At 43.2% G+C, this 13,895-nt stretch overlaps 1 protein-coding gene across 3 annotated transcripts in view; it reads left to right on the forward strand.

The window, feature by feature from the left end:
* Tmtc3 (Transmembrane O-mannosyltransferase targeting cadherins 3) overlaps positions 1–13,895 on the forward strand; it is a 789,094-nt gene that overhangs the window by 728,078 nt on the left and 47,121 nt on the right. For all 3 annotated transcript variants that reach the window (XM_050185292.3, XM_050185293.3, XM_055074786.2), the window contains 2 exons: positions 181–254; positions 10,566–10,686. In XM_050185292.3, the coding sequence (XP_050041249.2) occupies positions 181–254; positions 10,566–10,686 (195 nt within the window). The remainder of the gene's footprint in view (positions 1–180; positions 255–10,565; positions 10,687–13,895) is intronic.

Consider the following 13,895-nt stretch of genomic DNA (forward strand, 5'->3'; position numbering starts at 1 on the left):
AACAAATGTGTTCAAAATGTCAGAAATGGTGTAAAGGGGGGTTTAGCATTTCTGCCATTTGACTGCTTTTGAAAGTGAGAGGCTGATGGTGAGCGCGTGAGTGGCGACTAGTGTTGGCACTCATTGGCCTCAAACACAACAGACATTGAAATTGATTATTTCTTATTGCTCTTTTTGCAGCAAGCGCTGATGAATTCTGCCATTCTTATTCAAGAAAGTGGGAACTCAAAGCTCCGTCAGCTGGCATTTGAAAGGTAATAATCTTGGTTGTATTGCTGCGATCTTGGTTGTATTGCTGCGAAGTCAAATCAACAGGATGAGTGGCACTATGGGCACTGTTGCAGTACATTAATCCCTCGTTATAACGAAGCCACTTTACTGAAATAATCTCTTAATTCAATATTTATCCCTGTCTAAACCTAAATGTGTGCATTTTAGACCAGAATAGTTCAAGCATTGAATGTTACCTTTGTCTTCTGCATATTATGCTTCAATTCTACTCTTACATTTGCTCGGTTGAGGTCCTCAATCATTTGTTGCTATTTATTCCCGATGTTTCTTAACTGGGAATGAATTGCAACATGTGATTGAGGACCTTAACCAAAACATATAACGCATAAGTAAAATCTTGCTTGGTCTAGTTGGTTCATGCTTGAAGTAGTAAAGGCAAGGCGCAGAAGACTAGGACTTAAGAAGAAGAACACAAATGACAGGACCGGCACTGGTCCTGTACAAACGACACGACCGGCGCCGGTCCTGTTGTTTGTGTTCTTCTTCTTGAGTCCTGGTCTTCTGCGCCTTGCCTTTACCACTTCAAGCATATAACGCATAGTCTGGCAAGAAAGAAAGAATTCATGATTGCTAGTAAGCTTCTAGAGTCTGTGCAGGAGTTCGTTCATCTAAGTCGATTGCTCACAGGGGATCCTCATCGCGAGAAGGAAATTTACAGAAAAAATGGTTTGGAGTGCATACAGCAGGCATTACCAAATCCTCACTGGAGCTTACCACTGTCGTTGAATAGAAAAGTGTACAATATGTGTTACAAACTTAAAGGGTAATTAACCAAGAAGCTCAAGAACAAGTTAAGGACCACACAAAGAGCGGTGGAACGATAAATGTAATGTCAAGAGGTGGGAAGGAGAGCAGAAGGGGATAGCCGATATTCTGGCTGGCATTAATTAAGAGGAAGAAATTGAGTTCGGCAGGGCATGCAATGCACAGGGCAGATAACCGGCGGACCATTAGAGTTACAGAATGGGTACCAGCTAGGGAAGGGAAGCGCAGTCAAGGACGGCAGAAAATCAGGTGTGGTGATGAAATGAGGAAATTTGCAGGTGCATGTTGGAATTGGCCAGTGCAACACATGGGTACTGTAATTGGAGAGTGCTGGAAGACTCCTTCGTCGTGCAGTGTACATAGCAATAGGCTTCTGCTGATGACTCAAAGCATACCGATAAGCTGCACCGCTTAGAGCAAGGAGCGCACTCACGGCGGCACTCCACACGAAGCGACCCGGCTCTGTCCAGGCCAGCCACGCCACCTGTGCACCGTCCACGCTGTTCCACCTGTGGGTGCGCACTCATGGCAGCACCTTTCACCTCTCTGCCCTGCACACTTTTCCTCCGTGCTGCACTCTCTCACAGTGGCGAGTGGCACTGTGGAAGCAGTGCACGAAGTGGAACAGGCAAATGTTACTCCACACCGCCCTCCATGTAGCTGGCATGCCCAAAGTCACCCGAAACATAGCCTCCTATATAAAGGAGCCCATCGTGACCGAGAAATTCAATCCCGATCTGGCTTGATCACGATCGAAAATGTGCTGCGTGTGACATGGGTGGACTTTTGAGGAGGATTTGTGCTATTTGTGCGATTTGTGCTATGGAAGCAATGAATGACAATCTTGTGGGCATCATTAGGGAGTGTGCAATAGAAGTCGGTGGTAACTCCGCTAGACCGGATACCAGTAAGCTATCGCAGGAGACGAAAGATCTGATCAAGAAACGCCAATGTATGAAAGCCTCTAACTCTACAGCTAGAATAGAACTGGCTGAACTTTTGAAGTTAATCAACAAGCGTAAGACAGCTGACATAAGGAAGTATAATATGGATAGAATTGAACAAGTTCTCAGGAACGGAGGAAGCCTAAAAGCAGTGAAGAAGAAACTAGGAATTGGCAAGAATCAGATGTAAACGTTAAGAGACAAAGCCGGCAATATCATTACTAATATGGATGAGATAGTTCAAGTGGCTGAGGAGTTCTATAGAGATTTATACAGTACGAGTGGCAGCCACGACAATAATGGAAGAGAGAATAGTCTAGAGGAATTCGAAATCCCACAAGTAATGCCAGAAGAAGTAGGCAATGCCTTGGGAGCTATGCAAAGGGGGAAGGCAGCTGGGGAGGATCAGGTAACAGCAGATTTGTTGAAGGACGGTGGGCAGATTGTTCTAGAAAAACTGGCCACCCTGTATACACAATGCCTCATGACCTCGAGCGTACCGGAATCTTGGAAGAACGCTAACATATTCCTAATCCATGAGAAAGGGGACGCCAAACACTTGAAAAATTATAGACCGATCAGCTTACTGTCTGTTGCCTACAAAGTATTTACTAGGGTAATTGCAAATAGAATCAGGAACACCTTAGACTTCCGTCAACCAAAGGACCAGGCAGGATTCGGTAAAGGCTACTCAACAATAGATCATATTCACACTATCAATCAGGTGATAGAGAAATGTGCGGAATATAACCAACCATTATATATAACTTTCATTGATTATGAGAAAGCGTTTGATTCAGTCGAAACCTCAGCAGTCATGGAGGCATTGCGGAATCAGGGTGTAGACGAGCCGTATGTAAAAATACTGAAAGATATCTATAGCGGCTCCACAGCCACTGTTGTCCTCCATAAAGAAAGCAACAAAATCCCAATAAAGAAAGGCGTCAGGCAGGGAGATACGATCTCTCCAATGCTATTCACAGCGCGTTTACAGGAGCTATTCAGAGACCTGGATAGGGAAGAATTGGGGATAAGAGTTAATGTAGAATACCTTAGTAACTTGCGATTCACTGATGATATTGCCTTGCTTAGTAACTCAGGGGACCAACTGCAATGCATGCTCACCGACCTGGAGAGGCAGAGCAGAAGGGTGGGACTAAAAATTAATCTGCAGAAAACTAAAGTAATGTTTAACAGTCTCGGAAGGGAACAGCAGTTTACGATAGGTAGCGAGGCACTGGAAGTGGTAAGGGAATACATCTACTTAGGACAGGTAGTGACTGCTGATCCGGATCATGAGAGTGAAATAATCAGAAGAATAAGAATGGGCTGGGGTGCGTTTGGTAGGCATTCGCAGATCATGAACAGCAGGTTGCCATTATCCCTCAAGAGAAAAGTGTATAACAGCTGTGTCTTACCAGTACTCACCTACTGGGCAGAAACCTGGAGGCTTACGAAAAGGGTTCTACTTAAATTGAGGACGACGCAACGAGCTATGGAAAGAAGAATGATAGGTGTAACGTTAAGGGATAAGAAAAGAGCAGATTGGGTCAGGGAACAAACGTGCATTAATGACATCTTAGTTGAAATCAAGAAAAAGGAATGGGCATGGGCAGGACATGTAATGAGGAAGGAAGATAACCGATGGTCATTAAGGGTTACCGACTGGATTCCGAGGGAAGGGAAGCGGAGCAGGGGGCGACGGAATAAAGTTAGGTGGGCAGATGAGATTAGGAGGTTTGGAGGGTCAACATGGCCACAATTAGTACATGACCGGGGCAGTTGGAAAAGTATGGGAGAGGCCTTTGCCCTGCAGTGGGCGTAACCAGGCTGATGATGATGATGATGATGATGATGATGATGTGCTATTTCAGCTCTACTTTCTTAGCTTTTTTGGGTAGTTGCTTTTATCCAATTGCTGCTTCTATCAAATTTTTTTCGCCATCCAATTCGCTTCATTGTAACAGTGGTTTTCTGCAGTCTCAAGCAGAGATTAAACTTGAGCAAAATGCTTTTATCCTTGTCCTTGTATGTCTGGTATGCACCTCTTATCGCCATCTTTCCAAATGTTGCTATGCATGCTTCAGTACTTGTAGATGCTCTCTTCTTGTCTTTTTTTTAAGAAAAGGCTTTGTAAAATATGCAGTATTAATACTGAATGACAATCAGGTTTTGACACTTAATTACGGTTTACAAGTGCCAGCCCCTCAACCTTAAATTTTAGGATCATTCTTTTGAGGTTGTTGAACACTTTTGCCCCACATTAACAGTCTTATCTTGACCATAGTGACCGGCAACGTCACCGTCTCAACATGGATCATGGCAGCAACTGCCCTCTTTGTTGTGCAGATGCACCCTAGACCTGCACCAAGGCTGTGTGAGAAAGTTGTTTTGTCTTGGCTGGCCTGCATTTCGGCACCGCATGCCCACATGCAGGCATAACAGTTCAACCACTTGGACCAATCCACCTTTCAAACGAAGCGTGATTGTTGCCATAGTTAATGTATGGGCTCAAAAACACATTCCTATTAATTTACGCCAAGTACTACTGATAACTAGAACGTCATTCCTTCTGAATTTATGCCGATAACAGACCACTCTCTTTGTCACCAGTCATTGGGTGCATTTTTTCACTGTGTATATTCCACATCACTGATGCTATCTTTTACTGTCACTCCTTTGACTGCATTTCTTTCTCCACTAGTGCTTATACATATAAATTATAACTACCGTATTTTATTTTGTTGGATGATTTGCTATATTTCTGTTTCTCTTATTTCTTCTTGCATAAAACACATCTCTTTCTGTGATGCTTCACCTCTTAAGAGGAAGCTTTAGCTCGAGGGCTCCTATGTAAATACATGGGGAAGGAGAAATCACATTTCTCGACAACCACTGTACGAACTTTGATGAGGTTTGCTGTGCTTAAAAGATAACATTATAATCTAGTGACTTCATCACTGTGCAGATTTTTCACTCTAGAAAAGCATGCGGTCAATTGCAGGCTGACCTTTCACAGAGACTTGGCTTTTTGTTTGATACAGCCTGTGCAAATGGTTGTATTGTTTACTAAGAGTAATGCACACAGAACACACAAGCTTCAATACTAGTTTAAAGTGCATGACTAGGCCAGCTTCCTTACAGAGAAAAGCAGATATAGCACATTCAATCAAGTGTAAGAAACAAATAAATTGGGCCAGTTGGTATTGTGAGCTCGTATGTATGTTAACACAGCACTGTGTTTATGCACTCGAACCTTGATATAACGAAACAGGATGTAACGAAATAACAAATAGAATGAAGTAAATAAAATTCTGCTTGAAATCTGCAGAGAGATCCATGTATTTAAAACATCATTTTAACGAAGTGAAATTGTCCTGCTAATGCATATAACAAACTAGATTCATCTCCGAAACCAAAGAAATATCCGACTCTTGCGCGCAGATTGCATCACTTTCTGTGGGGTTCGGCACTTGTTTGTCGTGGCAGTTCAAAACTCCCGCATCCCCATGTCGAATTGGTTGTCGAGCAAGACTGCATGGTCTTTCTCACCACCGTGCCTAACTTGCACACCGGAGGATAAGCATCAGCTCACTATTGCACTTCTCCAGTGACCTCTCTCTATCTCTCTTGCGCATGCCTGGCTGCACAAGCCGTACCAAGCTGCGCGTCTATATGCGCAGCGGTGCGAAGGATTAGTGCATTCACTTCTCTCTGCCTATCACGGCGTGCCGCGCATGCAGCTGCTGCTGGGCCTGGCCTCGGAGACCTCCGGGCACAATTTTAGGGGTCACACCCAGGCTGCGCATTCACTTATCCCTTTCCCTGTGCCACACCGCACGACCTAGCAGCTGAGCATGGCCTCAGAGATCGCTCTGGCGAATCTCGGAGGCCACAAGCCGGCCAAGCCAAATCAAGCCAGCACGACGAAGTTTGCTTGCCTCCTCGACCATGTAGCAGAGCGCTCTGTTGGGTGCCACATGCTGATCAACCGTGGCGAGCTGAGTGGAAAGCGGGCACAAACGACCATCGCGATGGAACAGAAGGCAGCTAAGGTTATCTCGTCAGGTGCCAAGTCACATCTTGCACATGCAGAGGATTCTTTTGTTACTTTATTCAAATTTCATTGCATGCGTGGCCGTGTAGTAGTTACGCGGATTGCAAGTCTGTCTTCTTATTTCCTTGTTTACAATTGTGCACCCCATTGGGCATATATCGCAATAACTGGTAATAACGAATATAATGAAGTAATTTCGGCTGCCCCTTCAACTTCGTTGTAATGAGGTTCGAGTGTATATGAGAAAGGCATTGAATGTTCCCCATTTTGACAGGCGTTGCTTCAAAAGCTTTCCTAGCTTTTACATTTTCGTAACAATTTTAGCTTTGGAACCCTACATAGAATGAAGCAAGTTAGAAGCTTGCTATATCTGATATACCCATTACAGCCCTTCATCGTTTTTCTTTTTGTTGTTGTTGTTGAACTCACACTTAGTGTACTATTTTGTTTAGGCCATATAATCGCGTTTCTTATGCTATTACTGAACTAATCCCTGTTGTACTTTTGTTTTCTTTGATACCGGGTGATTCTGTCCATCTCATTTGTATTTTTGTATGTTCTATTTTTTTACTGCTGATGTTGCATTTATTGAAGTATAGTGTATTCATCGACTGCTTTTAACATTAACACCATGCACTGTAATTAAGTTTCTTTTGGATCTGTACTTATAATATGTTTGAGGTTGTTGTTTGGTTTACTATGCGCAAACCTTCTTTATTATTTTTTATTTTATTGCTTTATATGCATCCTTATGTTGTTGCAGTTGCCTGTCCCTGTCATTTGTACTGAGTCATGGTCCTAGTCAAGCCCGTGTAACGGCTTTTTGACGAAGGCCCCCATCATCCCGAATGTTGGAATAAAGTTTGATTTGATTTGATTTGATATGAAAACACATTCACGGAGTCTTGGTGCTCCCAGACATCCTAGGTCTAACATAGGTTAACATTCATCTCAGAAAATTTTATATCAATATTTCATTGAGGGAGCAAATTTGTAGAAGATGAAAATCATGGCAAAGGCACCTATATTGAACGTTTCACATTATTCACTCCTTGCACTTTTCAGTGAAATCACAAAATGGTCTTTCTGACGTTCTTCTTGGGGAGCTGCTTTGAAATTTCAGATCAGAAATATCAAAATCTTTTTTCAGAAATTGCTTGTGCTTTATTTTACTGTAGAACACCAAAGATTACACTACAATTTCATGTATCACATGGTAGATTGATTGCGACTAATACTTTTTCATTATTTCTGCAGCACAAAGGACGGAGGCCAAAGGAGAGACAGAAGCGACAGGACCGTGCATTTACATGCTTATCTCTAATTTCATTGACATGTAACGCCTCCAGTGTTTCACTTTCTTATCGAAATATAGAGGGAAATAGTAGTAGGATATACTGGAGACATTACATGCCAAGGAAAGGGAAAATATGTGAGTCAGCTGTCAGTTGCTAAGTTTCTTGAACAGCAAAATGGTGCTGTTGGTAGAGTGACTGCTTAGTTAACAGATTTCGCGGTTACTTTTATCCTGAATTATTCTTAATTCTTAGATAATGACAGTGATGATATGGCCCATAGATGAGCATGCATGAGGAGAAAGCCTATCCTAGCAAAAGTTCCTATAGGTGAACTAGCAGCCTGTAAGGATATCAAAAAATAATAGCCTACTTAATATGTTCCTATCAGAAGAACCACGGTGGAAGAATATTACAAGAGGTGTGTGAACGGCACCCGTTCCAGCATATTGGTTTTGCGTGCGCTTCAGGCAGTTTCCGTAAGATGGCGCGTATCGTGTGGGGGTCATTAGCTAACGAACACAGCGAAAGATGAAAGAGCGAACGTGGAGTGGAAGGTGGAAGACGCGAGCCATGATAGGCGGAGACCAATGAGATCGGCCCCTTCAGTGAAGTGCGTGCGAGAAACTGGTATTATGCGTATCCACTCGACCGCTCGTGTCGTACTGTCGTCTGCTCGCGCTTGTTTGGTTAGTTCGGTCTTGTTCGCGCTTGTTTCTAGTTATATGGTGAAGAATAAATAGGTGAACAGCTTCACAAAACAATTCACACCGCAAGAAACCATGCAAAAGCAACACATGTATACCAGCGCAAAGCATAGAAGTGCTCGTAGCTGCATGCGATAAACGCGAACGATGATGTGATGTCAATGAGGCTGCAGCCTTTAGAACGAGCTGGCGGCCCCCAAGCATCACTCGGAGGATGGCAGAAGTGCACGCAAGTTGTCGACGCGCCCTCAGCACGACGAGGCGCCACCGTTTGCACACCTCTCATTATATTCGTACACCGTGAGAAGAACCAATAGTCTCTTTGCTTGTTGACGACCAATAGCTTAATTAGTTCAATAAAACATTGGGATTACCTATTGAGTACATTGGCCCCAACTAAACTCATTGGCCCCAATAGGTTCAACAAATGTTTGGCACTAAATTAATGAAGCTTATATTCATATGAACAAACAGTCATTGGCAATTCACTTAGCTGACACATCCGTCGTTTCACTATGTACAATCGTTCGCATGCCATAAGCAAAATTTAGGTCACGAAGTGGTTCAAGACAAATAGATGAAAGTTCTAAGGCAGATATATAACTTAGCAACAAATTTAAATGTTGCTCTCCACTTATCACACCAAACTACAAAAATATCTTGTTTGAGAACTGAAATTATAATTTTTCTGATATAATTGTTACCTATTTTATTTCTTCACAGGCACTATACTCAACCAACGAATTGAAATTGGGACCTATTAAGACCCATTGACCCCTTTACCTCCATCAAAACGATCTGTCATTTAGTCTAATTTCAATACGGGTTCCAACACAAGTATGCATGACTTTATAGTTTGATATTGCAACATGCAAGGCCAGAAAGCTGTATCTGTAACAGTCCTTATTTGCAGTGGGTCTAAAGCATATTTCTATTACTAAGCAAGTACCATTTGTCGCACTGTATATGTAGGCATATCATAAGAAGGCAACAAACAGACATCAACGACAGCATGTGGGAAATTACTTGTACTTACTAATTGATTTAAAGAAATGATAAATTAATGAAAATGAAAGTGGAGGAAAAAAACAACTGGCCGAAGGTGGGGTACGAGCCCACGTGTTGGCATTGCGCCTGCAATGCTCTTACCAATTGAGCTACTACGGCGCCATTTTCCCATCCACTTTCTGAGGTATTTATGCTTATCTGCTAGAACTAAACGTGGGAGTGTTAGTCAGTGCCACCGCTCGTGGCCTTGACGGCAGATGATCCTTTCTGCCAACAAGCATCACACGTGCAGGATCCTTTTGGCTGAATTGGTCAGCAGACCCACACGTGCCTCCTGAGCATCGCACGCGAAATGCAAAGATGTGGGTTTGTGCAGGCAGTTGTTTATTTATCCACATTAATTTCCATTTTCAATTTCTATCTTCAATTTCCAATTCAGTTAGTAAGTACAAGTAATTTTCCCTATGCTGCTCTTGGTTTCTTTGTTGGCTTCTTATGATATGGCTAATAAAAATTGGACCCTCAGTTTTCCTTCTTCTCGTTCAATGTATGAAGGCAGTAATACAAACTACCTATAGACCTATCTGTGCTCAGTGTAAATTCCTATTGGAGTGACAGAAAAATAATAAACAAATGTACTGGACTAATATAACTCCTATCAGACTAACAAACATCTCATACATGGAATATAAAAACTTATTATGTCAATATAGATGTGTATCATCATCATCATCATTATCATCATCATCATTTATTGACCCTTAAAGGCCCCTGTTAGGGTATTACATAAGGGGGGAGCATACATAAGAAAAAGAAAGGTACAAACAGTCATGACTGAAGTAAGAAACAATAACATTCATAAGGGGTAAAGAAGGTGTAATCAAATGAATGTCAAACACAAAAAGCAATAACCAATGCACTAAAAAATGTGTGTAATAAAAAATGTGTAAAAATAAGTCAAATCCATTAAGCATCAATACTCAGAAAGGTTGTTAGTATGCTTAGAAACTTGGTAGGGTTTCCGTGTGTTTTGCTATTAAAAAGGCTTTGTTCCGATCTATAAAACGACAGTTGCCTGTCAGAAAAATGGTCCTGTGCTTGCTGTGGTTCCTTCAAGTTTTGTCCTTTGTGCTGTAGAAATGATTATTGAATACCAACTCGCCTAATTTATCATTGTTCTTATGCTTCTTCAAATAAGACAATAAAACACTAAGGTATTACCTATGGTCTCAAATACATTATATATAACATAAAAATGATAATGAATAATAAAGAATGAGCACATTTCCTGTGTTAAGTAAACAGTTAAACAATTTTACGTTTACTCTGAATGCTTGTTTTATAGCTTTGTGTACAAACATCTGCTTTACTACAACTGCATGCAGTCTTTCAAGCTTGTTCGATCTTGAAAACTTTCTTTTGAGTGAAGCGTGCTTTCTTTTCCACAAAGTATTGGTTGTCTCCAGTGAAGTAATTCTCTTGTGTTCTGATGCTGCAGACTGGAGCTGTTGCTTCGCAAGGGTAAGACGAATGAGCGTGTCTACTTCAACCTTGGCATGCTCTCCATGGACGACAAAAAGATGGAAGAAGCAGAACGATGGTTTCACTCTGCCATACAAGTAGGTGGTGTCTTCTGCCTGTTGTTTATTTTTATTTGTACACATGGCAGCCCTATGGAAAAAGAAGACTATGGCAGAAGTGGGCACACAATAGAACAAGAGAAGGCAAAACAAAAGAAAGCAAAGTACATTCATTGACATCGGGCATCAGCAAAGAACACTAATAGGAAGGAAAGTAACATGGATCAAGATTTAAAAGAAGTGAGTGAATGTTCCAGGCTATGGAGTTCCTCCAACAGCCTACTCTGTGAGGGAAATAACTGTACTTGCAGGTGTTCGTACATATGTAGTGTAACATTCGCGGTGCTGGTCACATTCTATGTTGGGGCCTGCAGGTAAGATTGACCTGCTGGCCCTGCTTTTTATTTTGCCACCCCCTGATTGGCTACTTAGCGCACAAAAAGTGCATCGCTGAAGGAATAAAGGTGAGATTGCCTTCCTGGCACTGCGTGGGTGGTCTGTTCCTTAGGCCAGTCGTCCTGCCACCCTCAGCGTCTAGCCGCCAAATACGTAACAGCTGGTGGCAGTGGAGTGGGATGGCGGATGGAGCACACGTCGGCGGTGGCCTTGGCATCCGGTTTGGCGAGCGCATGGCTTACTTGACTTCATTGGGGGCATTAGCAACATTTACTTGGTAGTCGCATTTTGACTTTGCTAAATATAAGTAGTACGTGTAAGAGTGGCACTTATTATCAGCAGTCGTGAACCTCGCATTGTTAACGAAACCCAACCTAGTGTTGCTAGCTGAAGAGTTAGGTATCCCAGTACAGAACTCGATACGCAATCCTGCAATTATTGAAGCAATATCCAAATGCAGAGCGAACGACGACAAAGTCGAGGAATGTTGGAAGGCAATTTCCCAACAACTAAAAGAATGAGAGGTAGAACTGAAGTTAAAAGAGAATCAGCTGCATAGCCTTCAACGAACTGACAGTTTCGGCATGCGTGGATACATGCAACCTTTCAGGGCTGGTAGTGACATCACTTTGTACCTCGTCAACTTTGGGAGGACGTGTACTAGAGCAGCACTTGCAGAAGAGACCTGGTCACAGCGCCTCTTGACACTGCTTCCAAATGAAGCCGTGGACGTAATCGCGAGAATGCCAGGTGAAGATGCACATGACTACAATAAAGTAAAGCTTCAGCTGAGGCGAAGGTACAGCCTGTCTACAGAAGCCTTAAGGATGAAGTTTCATAACAGGAGGCGTAGTCAAGGGGAGTCATTCTCGGAATTCGCCTATAAATCCCTGAGCTTGTTGGAAGAATGGCTTAAAAGTGCCAGCGCATACGAGAACAAGCAGAGTCTGACTGAAGTGTTTGCACTAGGGCAGTTCTATGCGTCTATTCCGGAGCAAATACACCTGTGAATTCAGGACAAGTCAAACGGGGAGACGTTGTAAATGGCAGCTAGTTTGGTTGATGAGTACTGTTCCCGCAGAATGGAAAGTTCAGAAGAACTGCGAAAGAAACCATCCGGAGCATTCAAGAAGTTTCAGAAAGGAGCGAGAGAAACAAACCAAGGGAAACCCGACAATGTTCCCGCCCAAGTGCATGCGGTCAACTCGAGTGAACCAAAAAGTTCCAAGTTTGAAGAAAAACGATCGTTAGTCTATTACAAATGCCAGCAACCAAACCATATCGCCGTAGGGTGCCGACAAGCAAATGTGTCTGTTAATTTGCTAAGTGAAGAGAGTGATTTACTCTTGCCTTACACCTATGACATGACGGTGAACGGCATCAGTTGCAAGGTTCTACGTGACACAGGAGCAACATTTCATATCGTCCGCCCATCGTTTGTTAAGCCCGAGGACTTTACCCGATCGTGTGTATGGGTGCATCAGGCACTAGAGCCCGACACGAAGTGCTTGCCGGTAACTAAAGTTGACATGACGGGCGCCTTTGGCAAATTTCAAACTGAAGCTGCTGTTTCAGACAAGCTCTTTCAAAAAATCCCTTATATTTTTACTAACAGATCAATGAGGGACTTGCAAAACGCATGAATGGAACTTCATGTAGATCCTGTAATGGTCGTCACAAGGTCCCGCACAACAGCGCAAACTACTAATGCTGCTCGTGCCGCCGAAATTCCAGAGCAAAGTGAGCCGTCACAAGCTGCCGCATTAAGCGAAACCATTCCAGCCACACCAGCTGTTGATAACTCCCTGGTCGCTTCTGCACCCCAGAGACAAAACGATAAGCCCAGTCAGTGAAAATTTTCAACTTCGTGCAAAGGTAGACAAAAGGTTCCCAAACTGATCAAGCAAATGACGAGTCACTGCAAACATGCTGGGAAAGATCAAGACGGAGCCAAAAGGGACCAGTATCGTTCACTGTCTAAGACTGCCTCTTGTACCGAACATTCAAAAACAAGAAAAGCCGCTCTTTTGAACAGCTGGTAGTTCCCCAAAAGTATCGTGCTGTACTTCTTGATTTGGTTCACAGCAATAGCTGGGCTGGCCATTTAGGAATAAACAAAACTAAGAGCAGACTATTGAACGACTACTACTGGCCGATGTGCTTCAAGGAATCTGAGCAGTGGGTACGTTCCTGCAACGTTTGCCAAAGGACAGGAGGGCCAAATGAACAACACAAGGTACCTCTGGTCTGAGTGCCTTTGATTGGTGAACCTTTTCACAGATTCGTAGCCAACATTGTTGGTCCATTACCAGTAACAGCGGTGGGCAACAAATACTTGCTAACACTCATTTGCCCTGCCACGAAGTTCCCGGAAGCAGTGGTATTGCCGGAATGAAGCTCCACAGCAGTTGTAAATGCGCTACTCGGCGTATTTTCAGGAACAGATTTCCCAGTGAAATCCAATGTGACCAAAGCTCTGTGTTTACAAGTGCGCTTACCACGACATTCTTGCAGAAATGTGGCATATCCATTCACCACAGCTCTGTCTACCACCCGCAAAGGAGTTCAGTCGAAAAACTTCACTCAGTAATAAAGCGCATTCTGCGTGCGCTCTGCTTCAAGAAGGGCACCGACTGAGACGCAGCTGTTCCTGCAATGATCTTTGCTCTGCACTCCGTCACTCACGAAGCAGCTAGACTCACCCCGACGAAACTTGTCTACGGTCGAGCGCTTCGCTCCCCGCTCACCTTGCTAAAAGAAAAGTGGGAAGAGAAATTTGTAGACAAATCCACTGTCGAGTACGTGCTGACCTTGTTGAAACGCCTACGTGAATCGCAAGAATTGGCGCAGAT

Source organism: Dermacentor andersoni, chromosome 4, assembly GCF_023375885.2.
Source record: "Dermacentor andersoni chromosome 4, qqDerAnde1_hic_scaffold, whole genome shotgun sequence".
Classification (NCBI taxonomy): domain Eukaryota; kingdom Metazoa; phylum Arthropoda; class Arachnida; order Ixodida; family Ixodidae; genus Dermacentor; species Dermacentor andersoni.